We start from the raw sequence: 26,770 nt of genomic DNA, 5'->3' as shown, positions 1-26,770 counted from the left end.
CATGCCCAAGGGCCCACATAACAGAGTTGGGCCTCGTACCCAATTTTTAGTTTGAATCCAGTTTTCTTTTATGACACTGTCATGATGCCTGATGTGGCCAGATGAAGGATGGATAAGAACATGGGGATAGGAAGGGGAATTTTTAAGAAAGCAATGGCCACCATGTGAGTGCCAACCCCGAGAGAGCTATATGGCTGGAAGGTGGGCACCTTCAGAGACACGCACAGGGATCAGAGAGGGATCTCTAGCTGGGAACTCTCGTGAAGTCAACCAGCACCCACCAATCCAGTCCAACCACAGAAAGACCTTCGTAAGACTGCTGAGAAACCTAATTAGTAACAACGGATAGAGGTTTCAGCTTCTGCGATCTTGCTTCTCAGGTCTGTTAAGTTAGGATCCTTGCTTGTAGGTTCTTAGCAATAACACACCAACATTATTTTTTTGCTAAATAGTGCCAGTAAAATACAAAAAGTAAGATGACCCTCTGTCCATGGCTGGTTTTGGACCTGTGGATCAATTTCACTATACTGGACGAGAAAGCAAGAGTTTTTCTCACATAAAAGTTTAATCCAGCTACTCCTGTCCAGGTGGGCTTAATTTGGGCTTTGCATAAAAAACAAGTCCCTTCAACAAAGTCTGATGACGAGAAACAGGGAAACCCAGATGAGAACACCCTCTTCAGGCAAACATGAAGTGTGGGCCATTTATCACCTTCAGCAGGAAACATGACTGCTAATTGGTCTCTTCATTAACCAAGGAGAACATCTACCACTATAGCAACTCACAAGCTAGTGGCAGTTTGGGGCAATCCTTAAGTGCTTTCTAACTCATAATCATATTTCTTCTGAAGTCTGCTGGCCTAGAAAAGTGACTCTAATTCCTCACGAATAGACTGCCCTCACCCTCACTAATGATGGACTCCCCGGGAAGGAAGATGGCAAGCAAGGCGTACACATCACAAACAGAGGAGAAACACTACACCCCAGCCTGAATCAGGGATGATTTATCTTTTAAAACCAGGCTACAGCCAGAGTGCTTTGTATTACCCAGGGGTAAGGGGAGCATGAGAAATCCTTTTAGCTTCTGCAGTTCCTAGGAAAGGAGCTTCTACTCTCTTCCTCAAGAACAACTGTTCTGTTCTCTAAGATTCTTATCACTTATGCGATGTGTGGACAGGGACAAAGGGATACTTAGGCAGAAGTGTCAAGCTTCTGTGGCATGGAAGGTCTGAGTGGGTGGGAAAGTTAGCAAAGAAATCCTGCCAGCAACAGACAAGGAATGAGCTCTTTCTAGTAGCAACGAGTACTTCAAGTTTAAAGATGAGTGGGCAAAATCCCATTCCCATTGGACATGCCAAGAGACACAGCAGTAAGGTCCCCCGGGGGTAGGAGGCTAGCAACACCTTTCAGCCAGACTCCTTCCCCTTCCTGCAAGGAAATGATGAGCCAGGGCTTTACTTTGGGGGTCTGCCCAGAGCAGCTTATCAAATGCCCGTGGACAAAGAGAGGATAGTAAGACAGCATAGGGCAATGGCTCCCTCATTAGCTATGCTGGAGGATTCACTGGTCAGGAGCTTCCAATGACTCTGCCGCAGACTTCTCACCGAGGATATGTGACTTCTGGAGGCAGCATGCCGGATAAATTAGCTATCACTCCCATTCAACTCTGACATCCCTGGGATCTTGTTGACATTTTTTTTTTTTTTAGTGAATTTCAGAGGTTTTATCCAACTACCAAACTGCACCATCAGATGGGATGAGGACCTAAGAAGAGCCTCTTTAATAAAAAGCATAAATGCAGTGGGTGTGTGGTTGGAATCTAGGAAGCTAGTGGGGGTGTCCCTATGCCCACGGTTCCCAGATGATGACTCTGGGAGGAAAGACAGCTAAGGTTGCATAAGAAACCTATCAAATGTGCAAGAATGCCCATTTGCATTCGGTTCCTCCCTCTCTGCAAACCGGTGAGCATAACGTGCCAGCGACGGCAGCCTCCGAGAGCGCAGAGGCCAGCCATTAATTGTGAGACAGCCGAGTCTGAAGAGCAACATGGCCTTACCTGGAGACAGGGAGGCATCGTAGGAACTTCTCTCCTTGCGATTTATCTTGAAGGCTTGGATGTCCTTTTCCCTGTATGTCCCAAAGCCTTCGTAGTTCCTCCTTTTACTCCCGATCATGTCACTGTCCCACTTGTCATTCGAAGGGTTCATGTCACTGAACACGTCCAGGCTCTCGGGTCTGGGGCCGCCACCATCACCACCGCTGCCGGAGTACCTTTTGGTGCACGAGTCCGCAGGCTCGCCACTCAAGTCACCTTTGTCCTTGGCCTGGGTCCAATGCTGGGCATCAGAAAGTGACAGGGTGGACAGGGTGTCCACCTCGAAGTTGCTCTTGGCAGCTTTGTGGCCGGCGTCCCCGTGCTGATGCTTCTGTTTCTCTTTATGCTTACTCTTCTCACTCACCAGTGGGAGCTCCTTGTCCGCACTGGCCAGCCGCTCGCTCAGGAGGTGGCTGGAGAAGCCCGGGCCTTTGCCCGCGAACAGACCGCTCAGGTTGTCATGGGTCCCCAGGATCCGGTCTTCCTTGTGCTTATGCTTGTGTTTGTGTTTCCTCTTGTGGAGCCGGCCGCCGGACAGCCCAGTGCCGCCCGCCTTGGGAGGATTCAGGGCCGGCTGCATGTCACCGAGGCCCATGCCAACAGGTCCCTGCAGGTGGACTCCGTGCTTCGCTTTATGCTTCGCTGTCCCGGACATCTTCACATGGGAGCTCGCGTGGAACTGAGGTGGCGGCACTGTCGGCCTCATGAACGGGGAAGCCGCTCCGAGCGTGTGCGACAGGTACAAGGGAGCTGGGTACTGACTGTAGTAACCAAGGTTCATCATAGGCATTGATGTGTAAGGCATTCCATAGGGTGCATAGTAACTTCCACTGGGAATAGGGTAGCTGAACCCTTGTAAAAAAGGCACCTTTGTCATGGTGTCATTGGTTTTGGCAGGCCTACCACGCTTCTTCTTTGACTTCAGGTCTGAAGTCCTGCGAAGATAGAGCAACGGGTCGTACTGGATATATGGCACTGGGTAATAGTGATCAAAATTAATCCGAAAAATGCTGGGGTACGGATTCTCGTGGTAGAAGGTGTAACTCCGGTGCGAGATCCTGAACACCTGGAACTTGGTGATGAGCTCTTCCAGGTCTGCCAGAAACTGAAGATCATCGCGACTCTGCAGGCTTTTCCGTTTCCTCTTGTGCTTTGGCTTCTTGAGGCTTTCATGGGCTAGAAAGTTGTCCACCATGAGATGCTTCTGCCGGTGGCCATGCCGGGTCTTTGTGCTGGTGTCGGACGCAATGGTCTCCGGGTTGTCCAGGGAGCAGAAATCAAAGGAGTACCTCCGTCGGGATTCCGAACTCTTTTCCGCTTGGTCAGACGTGCTGTTGTTGTCCGTCCCGATGCCACTGTCGCTTGGGATCGTCTCCTCGCTGTGCGACTCACTCACGGGGGACAGTGTGATCTCCTTGAGTGACCCGATCTCGCAAAGGTGGGAAGGCGAGTTGGCCATCAGCCTGGGTGGGGACAGCTTCCAGGCTCCACTGTGGATTCCCTTCTGGGTTTTGGTTGGAAGAGCACTGATGGGCTGGAGATTTGGCATAGTTTTCAACTCTGAAAAATTGGTTTCAGTGCTGGCGGGGCTCAGGTTGCCATTTGACCCACCTAACTGTGTTGAAAGTGGGTGCATAGCTGCTGGTGAAGACGCCACAAGTGACTGAAAGTTGGAAGGCACGGCTGGAACGTCCGGCTGGCTAGAAACAGGCCTTGGGTGCTTGATGGCTGTTTTGGGTTCCTCGGATGGGGGTGGCAGCTCTGCTCTTGGCTTCCTGCCCCTCTTCTTGCCAATGTAGATGGTTCCCCTCTTGCTGACGTTAATCTGCTTGCCCAATTTGCTCTCAATTGCTGCTGCCCCAGGGCTGGTCTCCGGGGGAGCTTTAGCCTTCAGAGCAATGTTGCTGGAGCAGGACAAGATCTGGTTCAAGATATTTTTCCTCTTGAGTGTTTTCATCTTATTGATGGTTTTGATGGTCTTCTTATCCAATACCCCAAGCTTTCCAACCTTTTTGTGAAATTTCATCTCGCTCATGGGCTTGTCCTCTCCTGGCACCAGCTGGGCCAGCTTGGCTAAACTGCGTCGTCTCTTTCTTTTCTTCGTGCCGGGGAACTCCCGGCTAATGGGACTGACCGGACTGGTGGAAGTCCCCTCGTGAATCGTCTCCACCGTGAGCAAAGGCTGCTTCTTCGGCCGCCCCCGCTTCTTCTTGACGGGTGTGATCACAGTAAGACTGTCTGTGTTGGTGTACAGAGGGCTGGACGGGGTGATGGGGTAGGCAGACGGCGGTTCCACCATCAGTTTATCGGAGGTGGCCATGACTGCCTCCCGGAGCATACTGGTGGGCTTTGGTTTGCTGCACGTCCACCTCCGTTTCGCAGCAAATTTGGGATGCTGGATTTCTGGCAGCTTTCTCGATGGAGAGTGGTCCGTGCACGTCGGAGGCGTCATCATCATGGGTGGCTTCCGCTGCTTCGACACGCCTCCTGGCACGATTTTCTCGGCATTTCCACCTGTTTCAAGGCCAACTGAGGGGGACTCGTTCTCTATCATTTTACTCAACTTAGGGACCCGGGGATCTTTCTTATTTCCCTCAGTGTTGGAAAGTATCCTGTTAACCACTTCACTGCTCATGGTGATTCCAGAAGCCAGGGCTTTCTCTGGCATGATCTTTTCCACCACTGCTTTGATGGACTGTCTCTTTTTCCTCTTATGGCTGGTTGGATCGAGACAGGGTGCCTTGATAGGGATCGTAATCCGGACATGACTTGAGTCATTTTCGGGATTACTGACAGAACTCGAATTCTGCCTGGCTGGTGACGCCTCTTGGGCATTATCTGCAGGGTAGCCTTCCCTTTTCCCTTCTGTATTGTCAAATGCTTTCTGGGCATTCTTGACCCAGTCCAGGTCTGGGCTTGATATGGTTTGACTTATCACATCTTTTTTACTGGACTTTTTCTTGCTGCCAATAGTAGGTGGTTCTGGGGGCTCCTTTGCAACTCCTCCATCTGGATCTACCAAGGGCTGGAGTCCGTTGCACTCGACAGAGCTGCTGGGTGGGGCTGGCGAGCTGTGGCTGCCCGGGGACGGGACCACACTTCCCAAGAGCAGATCTTTGCTGCTGTTGGACAGCTGACTCCACGTGCTCCCTGCACTGCTTTTTTTACCCTGGGCCTTTGCAAAGGAAGCCACGGGCTCAAGAGCGGGGATCTTGCTGGTGCTTGCAGTGTCTCTGCCAGACTCTGGACTGATGAAACAATTCTGAGTGGAAGGTCCACTCTCAGAGTTGGTGGACCAGTCCATGTGGTTCTGGCTGCTGCTTTTTTGCTGGTGCTTTGGTTTTAAGGTGTCACTGGTGACGTCCTGTGGGAGGCCTGGGTCATAGTGGAGACTTGAATGTTTCTGTGGCCGCTCGTAAGCCTAAGGGGGCCGTGGAGAAGGAGAGAGAGAGAGAGAGAGAAACAAGATGAGCATGTTAGAGCTATTTAAAATTCAATGTCAAAAGGCTTACTTATTTGAAAGTTGGAAAGAGCCATCTTTAATTCCAGAATGCTTCTGGAGGTTTTCTCATTTGCAGAAGTAAAAATACGTTGCACTGATTTGGAACATTAATAAGGATGCTTTAGTTGCTGTCTTCATCCCACCCCACCACTGCCACCCCACACACAATAGGAGCTTTTACCCATCTTGGTTGAATGCAATCTTGGAGTAAGAACTGTTCAGAGAGAGAACAGGCCCTGCAGGTCACTTAGGCCAGTGCTGTACCGTACGGACAGAAGAGCTGAAACTTGTATAATGGAGAGTCCTGCCCATGGTGGCAGAGTCCAGGACAGACTGTGAACTTTCTGACTCCCCGGACCCTTTGCCCACCTCAAGCTGCCTCTGATTTCTCTCCCTGCTTCCTTCCTCCAACTCACGTCCTTCCCTTGCTCCCTCCAACGAAAGTTCATTTCTGTTTGCGCTTTACCCTGAGTTTAGCATTTCTGTGCTCCAACAAGTAGCTCCCTGAGAACCACTGCAACGAGGAAAAATAGCACGAGCTGAGGAATTGAGGGGGAAAGTCTGATGAATGTGTGGCCAAGGGGGCTGGTCAAGGACACAGAGAAGAAATGGAGCAGGAAAGAAACGCAAAAGACCTTCAATCCTTCTGACTCTAGGAGTGGTGCAGTGTTTGGGAGATAGCCCTCTGGGGCATCCTGAAGCCTGGGTTGGGCACTGAAAGCAATCTTGAGGAAACTCTTGGATAGTCTCAAAAGGAACCTTGAGTTTCCTGGATGAATGTGCCAAAAAAACCAACTAAACAAACAAAAATCCATGGTCATTCAAGATCGCTCCTTCGAACTTCGTCAGCTGTGCTTTCCCTACATGAATTCTAAAGGAAAGTCTCTAGACTCTGGCACCTTCCTTAGGACTGACTCTTCAGTTGAGAAAAGCAGAACCTGTGCTACAGGCTCGACATAACCAGTGTCTACAAAATCACAAGGTCAGTGGAGAGCGGGCACATTGTTTTGAGACATTAAAGCTTTTTTTTTTTTTTTAAGATTTATTCATTTTAGAGAGACAGAGAGAATGAGTGGAAAGGGCACGGGGAGACGGAGACAGAAACTCAAACAGACTCCATGGTGAGTGCGGACCAGACCCAGGATTCGATCCCACAACCCTGAGATCATGACCTGAGCAGAAATCAAGAGTCAGATGTTTAATTGACTGAGCCAGCCAGGTGCCCTGAGACATTAAAACATTTTAATGTAAATATGCTAGCCTTATTTCAGATAGATTTTAAGCCATGCTATCAGTACAAAGAAGCATTCCTCAAAGTTTATTCTAAGTTCTGTTTTATACACACAAGTAGTAAACATACAGGACGCATTATCCTAAGATTTGTTAAAGAAGGGAAAATCCTAGTAAATTGAAGAAAGCTTTGGATATTATCTCCACTGAGAAGAAAATAATGATTGGCTTAGTGGATTTAGGAAGTTTTAACCTGTAACATGTATCTGTCTTTATCTATGTATCTATTCCTGTACCTATCAACTGTCTATACCGATCTATTTGCCATTGACGGTCTAGCATTTATATTTCACTAGAAAACATTTTTCATAGTCCCTGTTAAGAATCAAAACATAGACGTCAGAGAGCATTATGGGTAAAATTCAATGCAGTAAAGCAAGCAGGGTTTCCTTCACACTACTTTCTGGAATCCCTAGGTTTATTTTCTGCCTCCCTGATTTTGAGAAATCTTGTTTGTACTTCCAATATTGAACTCTGTTTGTTAAATATCTTGAGAGAATCTCCCCAAGCTAAGCCTAGGAAAAAATGAAGACAAAAAATGTATTCCATTTTTCTTCACCTTGCAATGTTTAGTGGACACACCGTCATCATCATCTAGAGAACTAATCCTGCACCTGACTTTGTCTGTTAGAAATTACTGCTGGGCACATAGGCTGCTGTCCCATTTTTGAAAAAAATCCCAAACCACCCCCCCCAAAAAAACCCCACAGAAATCTTATTCATGGCATAAAACATCGAATGCCACTTGCCTTTTATGAATTAGGAATTTGCCGACTTGTCATTTGTGCTTTAGATTTTAGTTCGCACTGGGTATATACCCACAGGATGACAAGTCTACAAAAGGGCTCGGAAACAAAATGTCCTACTCTTTAGGGCAACAGTATAATTGATAACTCATACTAGAACACTTTTGAGAGTTAGTGGTGGCACTTACTAAACATTGCCATGGGACAAAAAATCTGAGTTACTCTTTTGGACCCCAGCAAAACAGGACTTACAGTCACCCTGTCTCCCCTTCTCCCCCCACCCCCACCCCCGCTTTTCTAGATCTGGTCACTGAAGTCCACACAGGGGCTTCATGGTGAACCTGGAATCCTTGGTCCCTGATTCTCACCAGTTTTTTTTCTTTTTCCTATTGCTCTGTCTTGTTCTTGGTGCCTAGCAGAATCCTTAATTAACTCTCTATATTCAATTCTCAGCTCAATCGTAGGGAGGCCCCCTGCCTTATAGAAATACTCCTATTAGAAGTTTTCATGAAACCCTGTAGGTCATGTTTGTTCGACTTTTGTCTTAGTTTTAATTTTACATTTGATTTGTCCGTTAATTGAATTACTGCCGGTTTCCCTTTCTAGCCTGTATACACTATCACAGAAGTACCAAGCACAGTGCCTGGCAAATAGTAGGCACTCAACAAACGTTTACTGAATGAATGTAGGAACACCCATTTTGCGATGGGTATTTCATTTTGTCAAGTGAGATTAATGACCTGTATATTACAACATATTGTCCGCAGTTACCTCCTCCAGCCTATTTTCTTATGTCATTCCTTCTGCATGCACCATTGTGTCTCATAAAGACATCCATCACAATCCTCCTAACGCTATATGCCATTTATTTGTGTACTTTTCTGTCTCCTTCTCCTAGACTGTAAGTACTTTGAGGTCAGAGACTCATTTATCTTCTTATCCCCTGTGCCCACAACAAAGCAAACCACCCAGAAAGTTCCCAATAAATGTTTGTTGAGTGAATAAACAAAATCATGTTTGAGATGTCTATTACCATGACAAAATATGTGGCTGCACACGGAAGATAATAAAATGCCAATCATTCGTTTGATAATGGCTCATAAGGAAACTGGAGCACTCAAATGCATGAGGTAATGAACAAAAAAATCCTTCCCAAATACTGAAGGACTAAAGGCACTTGCAAGGTAATTCCTCTTCAATGTAATTTTTATTGTTAGTTCTCCCTCATCTTCTGTTAATTATTTCACTTTCCAATTAACTCTGTCTTTGGGGAAGGCCATGTGACTGTCAGGGGGGTGGATTTCGCTGTGCTAGTTGAAAGGTGGGGCCTGCTCGCTTACACCGAGGGCAGACTGGCTGAAAGTAATGCAGTTAAGTGTGCCTGGTTCCCGGTGCCTCCATCTGGACACTGCCTGATCTCATTGTTTCTACCATTTCAGCTGCAATTTGCCCCGCTGGGAGAGCTCCACAATCAAAGGGCAGGGTGGACAAAAGGGAAGCACCACAAAGGATTAGGACTAATAGGGGGAAATGGTGCTTTAAACCCTGCACTGAGATGGGCTGCAGGGGGGACTAAGAAGGAGTACTCTCTAAGGGGTCCAGGAGAACACTGGCTTTTCTCCAGCCTTGGCTGATGGCTATATCCCGTTGCATTTCACGGAATCCCATTTCTTCATCTGTCAGCCATGACATATTATATACACAATGGTGAAGCTGTCAGTTCCAATATGTCCTTCACTGAGAATTGAGTACTTACTCCATTGAGACAGAGATGGACATGGCAAAACAGGGCCCTGGCTCGATGCTGGCAGGGGCAGGCAAGGGGAAGGGAGGTGTACAGGCTCCCCTTCCCACCCTGCCAGTGCTCTGGGACAGGGCTCCTATGGGGGTCACTGACCGGGGGCTTTAGTGACTCACTTAGCATCCGTTTCCATTTCCCCATAGATTCTTCATTTTTCTGGGAGTAAGACCTTAATCCGTTAAGGCCTCCATACTACCCTCTGAACACAGCAAAGGTGTTGCCTAAGATGGTTACCAAGTAATGGAAGGCCCGATGAGAGTCTACACTGGGCCAATTATTTTTGTGGAAAACTTTTAGTACCAACTAAGCCCAGCGTTATCTCTTGGCTGTTCCCCCACCCCCCTGAATTGTTTGTGAAACACACAGTCACTTCTTTTAAAAGATTTTATTCATTTATTTGAGATAGAGCGAGAGAGAGAGCGGCGTGAGCACCCACGAGCCGGGTGGGGCGGGGCGGGGGGCGGCTATATAGGGAGAGGGAGAAGCAGGCTCTCTAGCGAGCAGGGAACCTGACAGAGGGCTGGATCCCAGGACCCTGGAATCATGACCTGAGCTGAAGGCAGACACTTAACCAATTGAGCCACCCAGGTGCCCCCATTTTGAAGGTGTGGCTTACTTTTATAAGAACAATACTTTCCATGCCCATTGAGCCTAGATGCCAAATATTCATCAGGGAACCACCATTTTGAAAACTAGACAGATTTCCTTCCTAAAGGATGTGTTTATGGAAGCAAGTTCTTCTGGAATGTGAAGAATTATTTTGTAGAGTAGATAACTATCCCCTCCCCCACAAGCAATGTATCATAAATCATATACATTTAAATTTTGTACAAGTTAGATTTCTTTTTAAAAAGCACTTGATTTTTGTCTACTTTTGAAAACAAGCATTAGATCGCTGCATAAAAACTTGAAAAATCCATAAAAATGGGAAGAAAATGAGTCACCCAGCCTTATCTATGGCTTATCTAAAGTAAGGGTTGTCACAAAGAGAGAAGAGGGCTATTTGGGTCTGAGAAAAATCATATAACTCATCAAAAATCAAGCGTGACTTTGTGGGAGATAAACTACTCTTTTGGGTTAGCTGTGTTTGTGCCACTTTCTGCTGACACTGATAATTTAAATTTACTGTTTGTGAGATATTTTGCTTTACAAAAGTAGGAAAATATGCCTGGGTATGAAGGAACGAGGGGAGCTTTCGCTCTTAATTTGGCAACTGGTGCTTCTCAAGATGTGATCCTGGATCACTGTATCAGAACCACCTAAAGTACTGGTTATTAATACAGATTCTGGGGCCCCATTGCAGATCTACTAATTGCAATCTTCTAGGGTGGGATCAAGGACTGTGCATTTTAAACATGCTCTCCAGATAATTCCGATGCACAATGAAGTGTTAAGAGCACTGATCTAATGTTTGAATACCATAATTCCTCTGGGGTAGGGCTCTTCTGTGGTTGCTATGACATTTGTAGCACTTTTTGGTGGTAAACATGCAGACCAAAGCACCATAGGCCTGTTAGGATATGCAGTTTGGCACCATTGAGCATTCTTGTTTTGCTCTCTGAACTCTTCGTAATTTACATAATAAGAAACTCTAACAGGGTACCCTCTATAGGTATTCCAAGTCCACTGCAAGATGAGGTGGGCAGAAAAGTCAATGGTATGGGTGGACGAGAGTATTGTCCTCCCAGGAAGAATTTGGAATGCAGATGCAGGTGTTCATGACCTCCCCCTCTGGGATTTCTATTTCCACAACTCATGCAGGCCAATCCCGAGAGCCCTGGGGTATCCTGGCATTTATCTCTGAGGCTTGGAGCAAGCGCTCAAGCCTGAGCAAGAACTGAGTGTGGGAGACAAGGAATGTAACCAGAAACTGTCTGATGAAAGGTCCCCAATCCTGGCTGTACATTAGACTTATCCAGGAAACTTCATAAAGAACACCATGCCTGGGATCTGACCCAGACCAATTAAATCAGAATTCTAGGAATGGGGTCTGAACAGTAGTACTTTTTTCAAAGCTCTTGGCTATCCCAACGAGCAGACAAAGTTGAGAACCACTGGATTATATCAAAGACAGGGGATCTGGGTTAGGGACTAGAGAGGTTCTGATATTATCAGATGTCCGAGTTCAGTGCTTTTCAAACGGACTAGGACTCCACAGCATCCTAGGATTTTGTAAAGACTTTTCTGAACTATAGGCAGTGGATGGGACAAGAGAGATGCTTCACATCATTCTTTTAACCCCAAATAAACAGAACAGCATTGCAAAGGATGTCATTTAAGAGAGTGGGGTGGGGAGAGACGGTTCTGACACTTACAGACTTTGAAAATGACCCTTTAGCTCATGAACAGGAAGAATGCATATACCAGCTTCCATTGAACTTGACCCCAGATCTCTCCTCAGCCCAGTTCATTCCTGCATTGCCAATGGTAGGTATAGAAGAATGCCACTAAGTACCTTATTTGAACCATGGCCTTATGATCATTTGACTCCATGGGCATTATGGACTGAATAAGTTTATGTCCCTCCAAAATTCATATGTTGAAAACCCTAAACCCCAAAGTGATGGTATTAGGAAGTGGGGCCTCTGGGAACACAATGTGACTAGATAATGAGGGTAGAGCTTTCATGAATGGGATTAGTGCTCTTATATTAAAAGACACCCCAAAGAGCTCTTTTGTCCTTCATTATATGAGGACAAAGAGAGAAGAAGGCCACCTATGAACCAGGAAGCAGGCTCTCAGGAGATGCTGCATCTGCCAACCTTGATCCTGGACTTCCTAGCCACCAGAACTATTATAAATAAATTTCTGTTGTTTATAAGCTACCCTCTCATGGTATTTTGTTATAGTAGCCTGAATAGAAGCATTACCCAGCTCCTAAAGACATAAAGTTTCCAATTACACATATAAAGTGAATGTGTCCTCATTTCCTGTCACATGAATCGCCCTGGGAAGTCACCTTGATTTAGTTCCCATAGGAACCATTCCAGATTTACTATTTGGGGGCTTTGAGCCCCCACACTCCTTTTCCTGGGGGTGATAACAGCTGATGCAAAGACAGAGGCCCCTAACATATGCTTCCTTGAATACATGGTAATTCTGCATAATTTAAAATGATCATTGACTTCATTCCAGCCACAATGTTATAATAGGTATTAGACTTAACCTTTCCATGGAAACAAATATAAAACTGAGTCAACTATATGAAGCAACTGTTTTCAGGCACTGGACAATAGATAACATGTGCTGTGATTCTAGAAAAAAGAAAGAAGGAAACTCATGAGACCCCTGTATCCCTAGTTTTCTGCACCTGGGAGCACTTTCTGAGGCTGGGCACAGAAAAGTAGAAGCCAGAGATTTGTGATCTTACTACGTGGAAGAAAGAGAGATCAGAGTTTGGGGCCAAGGGAAGTGGGATTTGAGAGACAGGGTACCTGAGAAGAGGGAGCCATGTAGAAAAGAAACCCTAGAAACATTTATAGGGATGTTTGGCCAATTTTTAATCTGCACTCAAGGGCAAGACTCCATGAAGCCCAGCAGAGTTTAGCTAGTAGGGGGCCATAACTGAATACAGAGTCCGGACATCACTAGTATTGGGCAGTGTTGGATTTCTGCTTAGCCTGAGCAGGGTAACTTTAATGAATGTTCCAGATACTCAGCTGATATCCCACAAATGGTACTCCTTAAGAGTAGGATTACTCTAGCCCCAGAATAGAAACTATGTTAGTCCCTCCCTAACCAAGTTTGAAAAGAATCCTCAATAGGATAAAGCTAGCTTTCCAGTAAATTAACTACCTATCAGAACAAAAGTCAAACTCTTTAAAGGAAAACAACAAAATCCAGAATCTCTACAATATAGTATCTACAATATCCAGGACACAATAAAAAATGTATTAGACAAGCAAAGAAATAAGCAAATGTGACCCACAACCAGGAGAGCAGAGACAGATCCAAGGCCCTCAAAACAGCCATTGTGAAAATATTCAAGTATTAAAAGGAAAAGATGAACATAATTGATGAACATATGGGGAATCTCAGCATACAGATGGCAACTATACCAAAATAACCAAATGAAAATTCTAAATTTGGAAAATGTAATACCTGAAATGAAAAATTCACTGGATGAACTTAACAGCTTATAGGACAATGCAGAATAGAAGTTCAGTGAACATGATGGGGAGACAGTAGAAACAATCCAAACTGAAAGAAGGGAGAAAAATGTAAAAAAAAAACAAAAACAAAAACAAACAAAAAAAAAAACAAAAACAAGGCTTCAGTATCCTGTGAAAGAATATCAAGAAGTCTAACATACGTAATTAGCATCCCAGAAGTAGAGAAGGAGAATAGTACATACAGATTAACATAGCTAAGAAGCTCAATAAACAGAACACACACACATTAAAACCACATCTAGGCACATTGTAAACAAACTGATGAAAACCAGATAAAAGTTTTAGAAGCAGCCAGAGAATTAAGACACAAAATTATAGGGGAACAATGACAAAAATACTGACTTCTCATCAGTAAAAATCAAACCAGAAGACAATGAAATAACATCTCCAAAGTACTAAAATAAAGACAAAACAGTCAACTTACATTTCTATATCCAGTGAAAAATACCCTTCAAAGATGAAGGCAAAATAAAGATATTTTCAGATAAATAAAAACTGAGGGAATCAACTGCCAACAGACGGAAATTATAAGAAACGTAAAAGGAAGTTCTTCAGGGTAAAGGGAAATAATACCAGATGGAAACTCAGATCTACATGAATAAATGAGGAACATGAAAACAGGAAATATGTGGGCACATATACAATTTAAAAGACAAATGGCTGCCTAAAACAGAAATAACAATATATCATGGAGCTTAAAACATTTGTGGGAATAAAGTGTACAGCAATAAAACAGAAGCAAGAGGGTGGTATACGGAAGTACACTTGACCGCTGAACAACATGGGTGTGAACTGCGTGGATCCACTTATATGCAAATTTGTCTCAATAACTATAATACACAATGGCAAATGTATTTTCTCTGCCTTATGATTTTCTTTTTTTTTTTTTTAAAGATTTTATTTATTTATTTGACAGAGATAGAGACAGCCAGCGAGAGAGGGAACACAAGCAGGGGGAGTGGGAGAGGAAGAAGCAGGCTCATAGCAGAGGAGCCTGATGTGGGGCTCGATCCCGTAACGCCGGGATCACGCCCTGAACCGAAGGCAGACGCTTAACCGCTGTGCCACCCAGGCGCCCCGATTTTCTTTTTTTTTAAATAATATTTATTTTGTTATATTAGTCACCATACAGTACATCCCCAGTTTTTGATGCAATGTCCCATGATTCATTAGTTGCGTATAACACCCAGTATACCATGCAATATGTGCCCTCCTTAATAACCATCACCGGCCTATCCCAATCCCCCACCCTCTGCCTTATGATTTTCTTAATAACACTTTCTTTTCTCAAGCTTGCATTATTGTGATTATACAGTATTTAGTACCTGTAACACAATAAAATATGTGTTAATCAACTGCTGATGTTATCAGGAAGGCTTCTGATTAATGGTAAGTTTTCAGTAAATAAGTTTTGGGACGGGAATAAAAAATTATATGCAGATTTTCGACTGCGGGGGAGGGGGGTCAATGCTCCTAACCCCTCTATTGTTCTAGGGTCGACTGTATATGCTTAAGTTCTTATATTTGAAGGGATGTGATAATAATTCAAAGTAGTCTGCGATACTTGATGCACACTGTAACCTCTAGAGCAACCACTAAAAATAAAACAAAGTCAAATACCAAAAATGGCAATAGAAGGAAATTTATGGAATATTAAGGAGAGCTTGATTAGTCCAAAAGAGGACAGAAAAGGAGAAAAAATAGTGAAGAGAGATGGGACAAAGAGAAAACATAGTAACATGGTAGACAAACTCAACACTACTGGTAATTACATTAACTCAAATATATTAAACACTCTAAAACAACAACAAAAACAACAACAACCACACAGGGGATAGCTTGTCAGACTGAACGAAAATGTAAGACCCAACGAAAATGTAAGACCCAACTATAGACTGTTTACAAGAGATACTCTTTAAATATAAGAACAAAGACAGCTTAAAAGTAAAAGGATGGAACGAGATAAAGCACACAAACATTATTTTAAGAATGCTGGAGACACTCCATACAGTGCAAAATAGTCAGAACAAAAGGTATTACTAGAGATGATTAGAGGCATTTCAAAATGATAAAAAAAAGAAGTCAATTCATCAAGAAGAGACAATACTACTAAATTTGTTTGCAACTCAAAACTTCAAATACTTGAGACAAAAAGTAAGAGAATTAAAGAAAGAAAGAGACAATTCCACAATTAAAAGGATTTTAACACTCTTCTCTCAGGAACAAAACAAACTGACCAAAGAAATCAGAAAAAAAATATATGGAAGATTTGATCAACATGCAACCAACTGAACCTCAGCCAACAGCAAAGCACCTTTGCCAAAATATTCTAAACCACAAAAGAAGGAGGAATGGCCAGTGAGCACATGCCAACGTCCTCAAAAATCATTTGTCACCAGGGAAATGCCAATTAAAACCACAGGAAGATACTATTATGTACTCAGTAGGATGGCTAATGTTGGAAAGATTGACAACAAGTGTCAACGAAGATAAGGAGCAACTAAAACTCCCATCCATTGCTGGAGGGGATGCAAATGGTACAACGGCTTTGGAGCTTGATTTGGTCACGTCTCTTAAAGCTAAATATACCTTCTGACTCAGCAATTCCACTCCTATGAATTTACCCAAGAGATGAAAATATTTACCCACAATTAGACTTTCAGAGAAACTTCACGGCAACTTGCTTCTAAGTAGAAAGCACCTGCAAACAGCTCAGGTGTTGATCAACAGGAGAATACAACATTCATCAATAAAAAGAAAAGTGTAGATATAATCCACAACATGCATAAATCGCACACGCATGCTGAGCTAAAGCCAGACCCCCCAAAAGTACGTATTGTATAATTGTATTAATATAAATTTCTAGAACAGGCAAAACTTATCTATTATGATAGAAATCAGAACAGTGGTAGTCTATAAGGTGGAGTGGGGTGTGGTGGGGTTGTGAAGGGGCAGGATGGAAGTTTCTGGGGATAACGGATATATTTTAAATCATGACAGGAGTGCAAATTACAGCTGTATACATTTGTCAAAACCCCTGTATACTTAAGATCTGTACATTTCAGCATATGTAAATTTTACCTCAATTACGAGAGAGAGAGAGAGAGAGAAAGTACATCAAACAGTGATTATTAAGAACTCCTTATATCCAACACCCAAGTTTATGCACCACCCCAAAGCCACCTTGTAGAACTGAGGGACTTTCTTCTCAAAGGAACACCTGAAGCAGCCAGCTACTCATTGTTTCCCCTTCCTACAGTCCTCCCTCTCCCCTTTGCACAGGGACAGGGGAGGGAGTTGATCCCAAAACAATGGAGCCTGAATCAAGGAGGCAGGTGCTTGTGGCTTCTGCAGGCTCCATTCTCTCCTTTCCACATCCTTGGCAACACCCCTGCCCTGGGCAAAAAGTAGAAAGGTGAAGCCTGCCTCCACCCCAGCCACAAATCCACCTTGTTTGAGGTAAGGAAGGAAGCTTGACAAGAACCTGCTCACAAATCAAAGTTAGCGCTGCCCCGCCTCCTCTGTAAATCATTTGAGATCCATCTGTGTAATGACTCCTCCAGTGTAATTCCCTATTAAGAGGCTTTATCTGGAGAGATAAGCAGCTGGTTTCCGTGTCACTAATTGCTGTCTGCTGTGATTTTAAAACATCTGCACCATTGTGCTCTTCATTTTCATATTCTAATCACCCTGAAACTTGAAAAAGGTACATCATTGATTGTTTCTATGGGTTAATTAGTACACAGTCTCCTTGTAGAGACAATTTAGAGGCAGCCAGAACCTCAATCAGGAAGTTTGTTTTAAAAATTAATAACATCGGCTGTGGCTGGAGGGACTGTCATGTTCAGGGACTAAGCAGGACTCTCCTGGTCCAGGAGCCACCTTTTGTTATGCTCCACAGAGGAGGAATGCCTACAGGGCCAGGGGGCAGGACAGTGGGCAGTGGTGGCAGGCAGGACCCAGGGGCCCAGGACAGGGCTTAGTCCCAAATGGACCTGACCACTGGTCCCTGCTGCCTCCCTCCCCTTCCAACTGGCCCGGGGCCCCTTTCCCAGTCAGTACAAATCAGGACTTTAATGAGGATTGACCAAAATATCTGGAGGTGAGAGGAATTTGTCAAAGCAATAAGAGTATGGGCATTACATCAGGTTTGAGAGTGTGTTCATTATTTCCTCTCCCTCCCCATCTCAACTATGGAAGGAGATTAAGGGACAGGGCAGTCAGAGTACAGATGAAAAGAACCAGACCAAACAAATGAATGACACTGGAATTCAGAACTTCTCAAATTTAAATTGCATAAGATTCACCTGGGTATCCCTTGAAAATGCAGATTCTGATTCCAGAGCTCTGGGGTGGAGCTGAGATCCTGCATTTCTAACAAGCTCCAAGGTGGTGCCCAAGGTCAACCATTTGAGATGTGGTCTTGCCCCTCTATTCCCAAGCCCTTGCCCAGAATCACTATTACTGAGATCAAGGGACAGGGGAGAGATGACAGTGGAGTGAGGGGGCTTGGGCTCTGTGTCCGGTCTTTCTCCCAGCCCTAGAACAGGATAAGTCACACGGCCTCTTGTGTCTTGTCTTCCTCATCTACAAACTAACAGCAGTGCCTTTCTCTCTCTTAAAAAAATATTCAATTTATCTAGCCTAAAACAAACGACAGCAACAAAAAAACAGTGTATTCATTTTTACCCCTGCTGCTTCTTGCAATCTTCTAACCAATGTGTTCTCTGTATCTATGAGACTGTTTTGTTTTTCCTTAAGATTCCACATATAGGAGATCATACAGTATTTGTCTTTCTGTCTTATTCACTGGGCATAATGCCCTCCGGGTCCATCCATGCTGTCATAAATAGCAAGATTTCACTCTTTTTTATGGCTAAATAATAGTGTGTGTGTGTGTGTGTGTTTATACACACACACACCACATCTTTATCCATCAGAGGACAATTAGATTATTTCCATATCTGGCTTTTGTAAACAATGTTGCCATGAACATGGGGGTGCATATATCTTTTTGAAGCAGTGTTTTTGTTTTCTTGGATAGATACCCGGAGGTAAAGTTGCTGGATTGTATGGCAGTTCTATTTTTTAATTTTCTGAGTTAACCTCTACTGTTTTCCATGGTGGCTGCACCAATTTACATTCCCACCAACAGTGCACAAGGGTTCCCTTTCCTCCACAACTGGGTGTGAGGTCATGGCTCACTGTGGTTTTGATTTGCCCTCCCCTGATGATTCCTGATGTCCAACATCTTTCACGTACTTATTGGCTGTCTGTATGTCTCCTTTGGAGAAACGTCTATTCGATTATTGTGTTCGTTTTAAAATTGTATTATTTGGGGTTTTTTGCTATTAAATTGTATATATAATTTTTATATCTTTTGTTCTGTACATATTTTGGATATTAACGCCTTATCAGATATATGGTTTGCAAGTATTTTCTCCCATTTGGTAGGTTGCCTTTTCCTTTTGTGGATGGCTTCCTTTGCTGGGCGGGATCTTTTTAGTTTGATGCAGTCACACTTGTTTATCTTTGCTCTTGTTGCTTTTGCTGTTGGATTCAAAACATCACTGACACCTATGTCGAGGAGCTTACGGCCTATTTTCTTCTAGGAGTTTTATGGTTTCAGGCGTTACACTCAAGCCTGTCATCTGTTTTGAGTCAGTTTTTGTGCGTGGTATAAGATGATGGTCCGATCTCAGTCTTTAGTATGTGGCTGTTCAGTTTTCTCAGCACCATTTCATGAAGAGACTGTCCTTTTCCCGTTGTGTACTCTTAGCTCCCTTGTTGTAAATTAATTGACCATATACACGTGTGTTTATTTCTGGGCTCTATACCGTTCCATTGATCTGTGTGTCTGTTCTTTTGCCAATGCCATACTTTCTCATTACTAGCGTTTTGTAGTATAGTTTGAAATCCAGATTGTGATGCCTCCAGATTTGTTGTTCTTTCTCAAGATTGCTTTGGCTACTGGGGTTCTTTTGTGGTCCCATACAAATTTTAGGAGTGTTTGTTAGTGTCTATCTCAAGGGGGAGATGAAAGGATTAAAAACTAGTGTAAAATATTTAATCGGGTGCCTGGCCCATAGTAGGTATTAAATAAATATGGCTATCACACGGATGTATTTTTCAGTAAAGTGCTTTTCTGAAAAGCAGCATCTGGTGGAAAATGGGGAGTCGTGGTACAGACAGGGAGAGCCTCATTTAATCCCAGGTGGTACTTTCTTGCAGTCACCCGTTCTAGAGGCCCCCTTAGCCAAGTCTGTTGCCACCCTCTTCCCCCAACCTAAACCAATTTTCAGAATTCAAGGTCTCTCTTCATGGCCTCCTTGGGAGCTACCTGACAATCTGCACATAGGGAGTTCACTTCTGCACAAAATACATTATTCTATTAGACAGCGCTTTCCTATTTTGAGCCGAAGTCTGCCCCTTGGATAGTCTGTCAAGCCAGAAAGACAAGCATCGTCATATGTTGGCCTAGATCTGAGGGCCAGGGCCCTGCAACTGTGAGTGAATGCACCCCTGGAAGGGAGTTCTTGGGACCCCTCCCACGACTCCTAAAATTTAAGGGGCTTCCTCATTGGGTCTGGAAATGTGCTGTTGGGGGGAAAATGACAAAAACTGGGTTCTTAATCACATGACCTACAAATAAAAAGCCAGACTCTTGGCAGGAGAGCTAGAAGTGGACTTAGAAACTCCAGAGAAAGGGAGAAAGCAGCGAGGAGCTGCACGGGGGCCGCCTCAAAGGCAGGTGTGAAGCAGGTCTGGCCGGACTAATGGGAGAGTAGCAATGTGGTTGCATCCTTCCAGAGGGGACCTGGAGGCCGCCTGAGTGAGCCACTCAGGTGCCAGGGACCCGCGGAACCAGAATCCCATGGTCGGCTCCATGGTCCACCTTGGCCCAGCAGCAGGCTCTGCCCTCCCTGTCCCTGCTTCTCTAGGCCTCCAGCTGGGTCCTGGGAGCCCTGGGCTGGATGCCCTGTGTGGGGAGGGGAACAGAGCAGAAGTCAGGGCTCAGTCCTGGCCTTGGACACATTCTGCAGTGAAGGCATTGAGCCACAATTGCAGACTGATCCCAAAGAAGAAGTTATGGAGCAATAGTGAGGTTTCAAAAATTTGTTAGCTATCCTCCCCGTGGCTTTGTTCTTCATTCCACTCCTTCAAAGGAGGAGGGAGCAAAACATGTTTTTGCCTCTTGCTTGAGAATCAGTAGCATGTGATTAAGTGGCAGAATTCTCAGGGTGAAGTATCAAGGTCTGAATGCCGTATGTGTAAGAGAGCTACAGCGTCTCAAGTGCATCCAGAGGCAGAGCCAACACGGCAAAAAGAAGAAAGTGCAAGAAAGTTAAATGCGTAAGGGGAATAGGTTAGTTAATTTGCCCCCATCTCCCCGAAAAAGGCATTTCTCAAACTCACTGGTGGATAAGAATCACCAGTGGCCTGTGTTAAATAACAGTTCACCAAGCCTCTCTCTTGCAAGTTCAGAGTCATGGTTCTGGGCTGGGGCCCAGAGATCCTTACTTCAGACCAGTTTGGTAAACACAGTGACCTAAGGGTTTCTACAAGGAAGGGGGGTTTAGAATTGCTCAGCTCTGTTCCAGGGTGGGGAGCAGAGGAGAGCCCAATATGAGGTCATCAGTGCTTAGCAAGGGCAGGACAGGACTCCAAGATGAAGCCCAGAGATGCTATCTAGCTTTTGCTTGTTAAGGCGGGGGGGAGATGGGAGAGGGTGGAGGAAAAGAAGTCTTTTTTTCCTCTTTACCTCATGTTTCCTTTTTCCCTTTTCATAAATGCTTTTTACTGCAAAACTGGTGCTTTTTGCCATTAGAGCTAAAATAACCGTTGATTATAAATTGAGTCTAAAATGTCATGAAGATGCTGAATTTGCCTGAAAATCCAGCTTTTAAAGATTCCCATAAACACTGCAAACTGCGGGCATTCAGCACACCATTCGTTCAGCATGAGTCTGGGAAGACGACACCGGCTCTCAGAGGCCAGCGAGGCAAAGCAGGGTTGAGGGCGCTGGCCTTGTGGGTGGGGGCTGACTTAGATTCGTTCCTGCTCCTGTTGAGCTGCAGGAACAAGCTCATGTCTGGGGTGGACAAGAATGGGCACAATGATGGTCCTGGTGTAACACGGTGGGTCCCCATGTCAACCCATGTTGACTGCTCTCAGTATCTCCTATTCAATCTGTGCCCTTGAACCTTCTCTAGCAGGCTTCCTGCTGAAGGTAACGTGGCACCTGTCACCTGTGGATGGTCTTCTATCTATTTTCTGAGAGGTGGTAGGAGAGAACTGTGGAACACTCAGGAGCACGGACTAGAGCTAAGATTAGAAGCACAGACTCCTGAGCTAAGATGACTGGGTTCAAATCTCAGTTGAGTCCAAGACTTACTAGCTGTGTAACCCTGGGCGAGTGACTTAACCTCTGTGCCCCAGTTTCTTGCCTATAAAACAGGGATAATAATATACTTACTTCCTAAGGTCAACAGGCGACTCAATGCTAACAATCTATGTAGAGCATATCGAACAGTGCCCGATGCACGGACAGGGCTATCTCAGTGCTGCTCACTGTGCAGCAGGGGTTCCTAAGGGCATGCTCGGGCTCAGGAATCAGAAGGATTGAAGTTCAAATCCCAGCTTTGCCTCCTACCACCTGCATGACCTGAGACTTGTTTCTCTACTTCTAAAATGGGGAAATTTGGGGGAAGTAACACCGCCTACCTAATAGCATTGTTTGAAGAATTAAATAAGACATTGGTAAACATGTTATCCCAGAACACACAGTAAGTGTTCAACAAACGCCAGTTATTACTGACATGATGTTGTTGATTACTGCTATCACCACCCATCAGAAATGGGGTCGGGGGTCACTGCATCCTTTCCCCTAGTGATTTCCATAGCCTTTTTGACAGGAGTTTTAGCTAAAATTCCTGGCGTGTGGTTCTCCTCCAGGTCTGGGAGGAGGTCTCGGATAACCACAGTGATGCTAACTAGTTTGAAGGAGAATCCAGTCCAAGCAAACTTACTGGTCATGATTCTGCAGAGTCATTCTGGGCCAAATGGCTCCTTGGTCTCTCCAGTTGTACCTGGTACCTTCCTGGAGTACAAATATCTCAGAGTGTTAGTCAATTGTCTAGCTGTTGTAAATTGGACACACATTCATCCACTTGCCTTTGACTGTCATGATTTAGCTTAATCGGGGTTTTCAGCTTCTCCTGCACGAAAGCAGAGAAAGCCGGACCTTGTACAGAGTGCTCACTGGGGTACTCTGGGTGGGGGTACTGCCATGCTATAAAGTCATGGGGACAAGATGCACCGCCTATTATCTATGCCTGTCCGTGGGCAGTTGGCATCATTGAATGGTGACAGGTAAATCTGGATGTGGGCTGAAAAATCTACATTTGCCTCTAAGAGGTAATGGTCTAATGCATCTGACTTGATTCATCCTCGAACTATTCATTACGCAAACAAAAATTTAATTATAGATGAGATATGGGCTCTCACCAAGTTATAGAATCTCAGAGTTGGAGGGATGTTGGAGACCCTCTTCTCCTTTTGCAGATGAAGACAGTGAGTCTTAGAAGACAATGGGTTGTTTAAACCCGTACAGATATTCAGGGCCAGAGTTGTTCCATAGTTTCCTGGCTCTGATCTCCAGCTGCTCTTTCTATTTCCCTTGACAGCTCCTCCACAAGCAGCTGAGATGTAAGGCACTGTCATGAAACCCTCCGGTCTAATGTGACGCTCTGGGTCTCAAGCAAACCCACGCACTTTGCTGAGTCTTGCGCACCTGCTGGACCTTCCCCTTTGCTCTGGATTCTTTGAACTGCCTCCAAGGTGAGGCCAACCTGGAGCTTCTGCAGACGCAGCCTTGTTGCTGCGCCATGTCTTTCAGACTTTGTGCCTGCCTTTTTGTCAGCTCCTTCTCAACTCTGGTTAGAGAGCTTGGCCTTGAACATTCCACTTGCTCCTTAAAGTCAGCCCCTTTTCAGATACCTGCCTCACCAATAACTGTTCTGGCAGCCGTTACCCTGAGGACCTCCTTCCTTGGCCCACTGGCTTAACCATGGCTCAGGCCAGGTAATTCTAGGCTGGTTTTCAGCAATTCCCTACACCCAAGAAGAGATGGGGGCTAAGGGACCCGGGAGAGCCCCTCAGGCGCCACACTGTTATTCAGAGGGCACTGCATCCCAGAGAAGGGGGGGGCACCTTGTCCACACACTTGCTGAGGAATTGCACTAACCATCAGGCAAAAATCTTACGGTGCAAAGCTTTCTTCTGCGGCCTCATGGGTGCTTGGGTACGTTAGGTCTTTTTCTCCTTGCCTTTGCTGATGATGCACCAAGACACAAGGCTTTTAAAGACAAAGGCACATCCCACTGGCAGCTGCAGGTCAACAGAAATCCACCTCTGTAACATCTACATTCACACTAATGTCTTAGATTTACCTCTCCCTCATTCTAATACCCTGACAACTCCCCACTTCCCAGGTAAAGATCTTAATTTACTTCCTTTTTAGTTAATCAATCTGAGTTTCAGTTTTTGCTCAACCCTTAGCTAGTGGTGTGACCTAGGCAAGTAACTTAACCCCATGGGCATCCATCTTTCTTTCTCTTATAAAGCAGTGATCACTCCAGGCCTGCTTACCTCTCCAGGATGCCCTGGGGATCTAATGGATGTGAAAACATTTTGAAAACCATAAAGCACTACATAAATGCAAGTTATTGCCATAGCTTGATTGAGAACTCTTCTAATGATTTTGGAAAGTCAAGAATGCCGAACATACTCCCCATAATATCAGCATGAGATGCAGGGATAAGTTAGGATAAGTGTTAGTTTATCTCCAAAAATCATATTCTTCCTATGCACTTACTGAGAAATCCTAAAACCTCACCACCCATCTTTCCCTGTCTTAGCTGAAAGGGAGGGAGGGAGGGAGGGAAACTGAAAACAAAACAATAGCCCTCCCCACTCTGGCAATAAACTTCCAGCTCCAAAGCAGGTTTTATTTAGTGTGCTATAAAAACCGTCGTTTCTCCCATCATAAAAGGAGCCTGACTACCCAGCCTCGTTTCTTTGCTGTGAGTCTGCGGGTTGAGTGGGTCCCAGTTCTGGAGCAGGCTACAGCTTGCCCTCCTCTCCTCACCCCTACTCTCCCTCCCTTGCAGCTCTGATGTATCGGGAAATGAAAAGCATTTTTAAATATTTTATTATGTGTGAATTTACAGGGGGAAAAAGTATACATTCTGGAGATGGAACTAAGATTTAATTGTCCCTCTGTTTTATGGTTACTGCCTCATGGGTATGTACCAGACAGCTTGGGTACTGTGGTTTTGAAAATAAAAAATCCAGGCAAGATTGTAGCAACTTTCTCAGCCATTAAACAGGCCCTGGAAAGTTTAGGTCATTCTGGTGAAATAAAAAAAAGAAAGAAAGAAAGAAAGAAAGAAAGAAAGAAAGAAAGAAAGAAAGAAAGAAAGAAAGAAAGAAAAGAGAAGAAAACCTCACACAGTCCCAAGAAGGAAAAAGAGCTAAGCTGTGCCCCCCTATCTCTGAAGTTCTGTCGCTCCCTTCTCTCATGGTTCTCAAGAGATGACTGCACTCTTCTGAACCATCTGGGAGAAATCTGATGCCATACTCGAGGTGACTTACTAAAGAGGTACCTAGATGAACCAATTCTACTCAAAAGGCATGACCAATGTATTTTGGGAGTCTGTTTCTCACCAAAGGACCAAAGGAGTTGGCCCTGAGACATAACTGGGATGCGGTGGTGCAGGTTTCTTCACAGTGAACCCATGCCCCCCTAAACTGGCAAAGTTGGCTGCCAGAAGGCAAGGACAGTTCGAGACATAGTGGGCAGAAAGCATTAGGAGGAGTATCAGGAACCTGATTTCTAGTGCATGCACTGCCCCTCTGGGCCTCAGTTTCCCCCTCCATAAAACAAAATGGCTAGTGTGATAGAAGATGTTCAAGGTTTATGTCGGCTCCACCATTATAAACACTAAACCACAATTATTTTTAATTTAGGATTAAGGAAATAGGAGAAACCTCATTCTTTTTTTTCTTTCAAATATTTTATTTATTTATTTATTTGACACAGAGAGAGAGAGAGAGAGTGCACACAAGTGAGCACAAGCAGGAGGAGGGGAAAAGCAAGAGGGAGAAGCAGGCTCCCCACCAAGCAGGGAGCCCAACGTGGGGCTCGATCCCAGGACCCCAGGATCATGACCTGAGCTGAAGGCAGACGCCCAACCGAATGAGCCACCCAGGCGCCCCGAGAAACCTCATTCTTGAAAGACATTAAAAAAAGCTGAGGTGATTTTCTCTCTCTAGCCACTTCTTACAGGGTTTGCCTGAGCTGACTCTAATCCCAGGCTGTGGATGACATTTGACTCCCTGATCCCAAAGCCTGTTTATCAGTGGGAAGGACAGAATGACAAGAGCCTGGAGAACTGGGGGCTCAGAGGTGCCTAACCTCCAACCTGGCATCATTTATTAACTAGATGGCAGTTGCCCTCTTAGCACAGTAGAAAGGAGGCCACAGTCTCAAGGGTCCAACATATATGACTGGGTCATCCTGAAGTTTTCCTATTTGTGTCTATCTGCAACCAAATAAAAAGCAGGCTTACAGGGATTTCCTGAAAAGCAGAAATTTGGCAGGAGATGGGAAAAAAAGGAAAAGGTCTAGAGAGTGGGTCTCTTTGGCAGGTACAGAACTTCTATAAAGACAACCCAGTACCTTAGTTTCCTAACCCTCAAACCATTATTTGAGAGTTACTGGCTTACTTCCTTAAAGGTATCAAAGATACTTCCTTTTATTTTCTAGATTGCATTAGCTCTTGCAGGAGGCACTATGGCATGGTAGAGAGGCATCGTGGGTTCTAACTTACTTGGTATCTCATCTTCAATAACGACAAATTTTTGAAGCTTTGGCTAATTGTAAGGGGAGGCTAAGGATTCGATCATGCCCATAGACGGAAGAGAAGCAAAGTGTGTGAAGGTAACTATTTACTTACTGTTCAATGCTGAGGGTTCCAGGCTCAATAGTGTGTCAACCAGTAAACTTTACTCAATTCTGCCTCCAAATGCAGTAACTCTGACTTGTCAGCGAGCTCACAAATTCATAATTAATTTAAAGAGCATGGTTGGCTCAGGACAAATG

General features: G+C 44.7%; 1 protein-coding gene across 1 annotated transcript in view; it reads right to left on the bottom strand.

The window, feature by feature from the left end:
* The window catches only part of SETBP1 (SET binding protein 1), a 373,273-nt gene that overhangs the window by 110,447 nt on the left and 236,056 nt on the right, over positions 1-26,770 (bottom strand). Inside the window, 1 exon segment of the mRNA XM_034643398.1 lies at positions 2,056-5,515. Coding sequence (XP_034499289.1) covers positions 2,056-5,515 — 3,460 coding nt within the window.

The sequence above is a fragment of the Ailuropoda melanoleuca genome, chromosome 14, assembly GCF_002007445.2.
Source record: "Ailuropoda melanoleuca isolate Jingjing chromosome 14, ASM200744v2, whole genome shotgun sequence".
In the NCBI taxonomy this organism is placed as follows: domain Eukaryota; kingdom Metazoa; phylum Chordata; class Mammalia; order Carnivora; family Ursidae; genus Ailuropoda; species Ailuropoda melanoleuca.
Note: the sequence above shows the minus strand (reverse complement) of the source record. Positions and strands in the feature narration are given on the sequence as shown.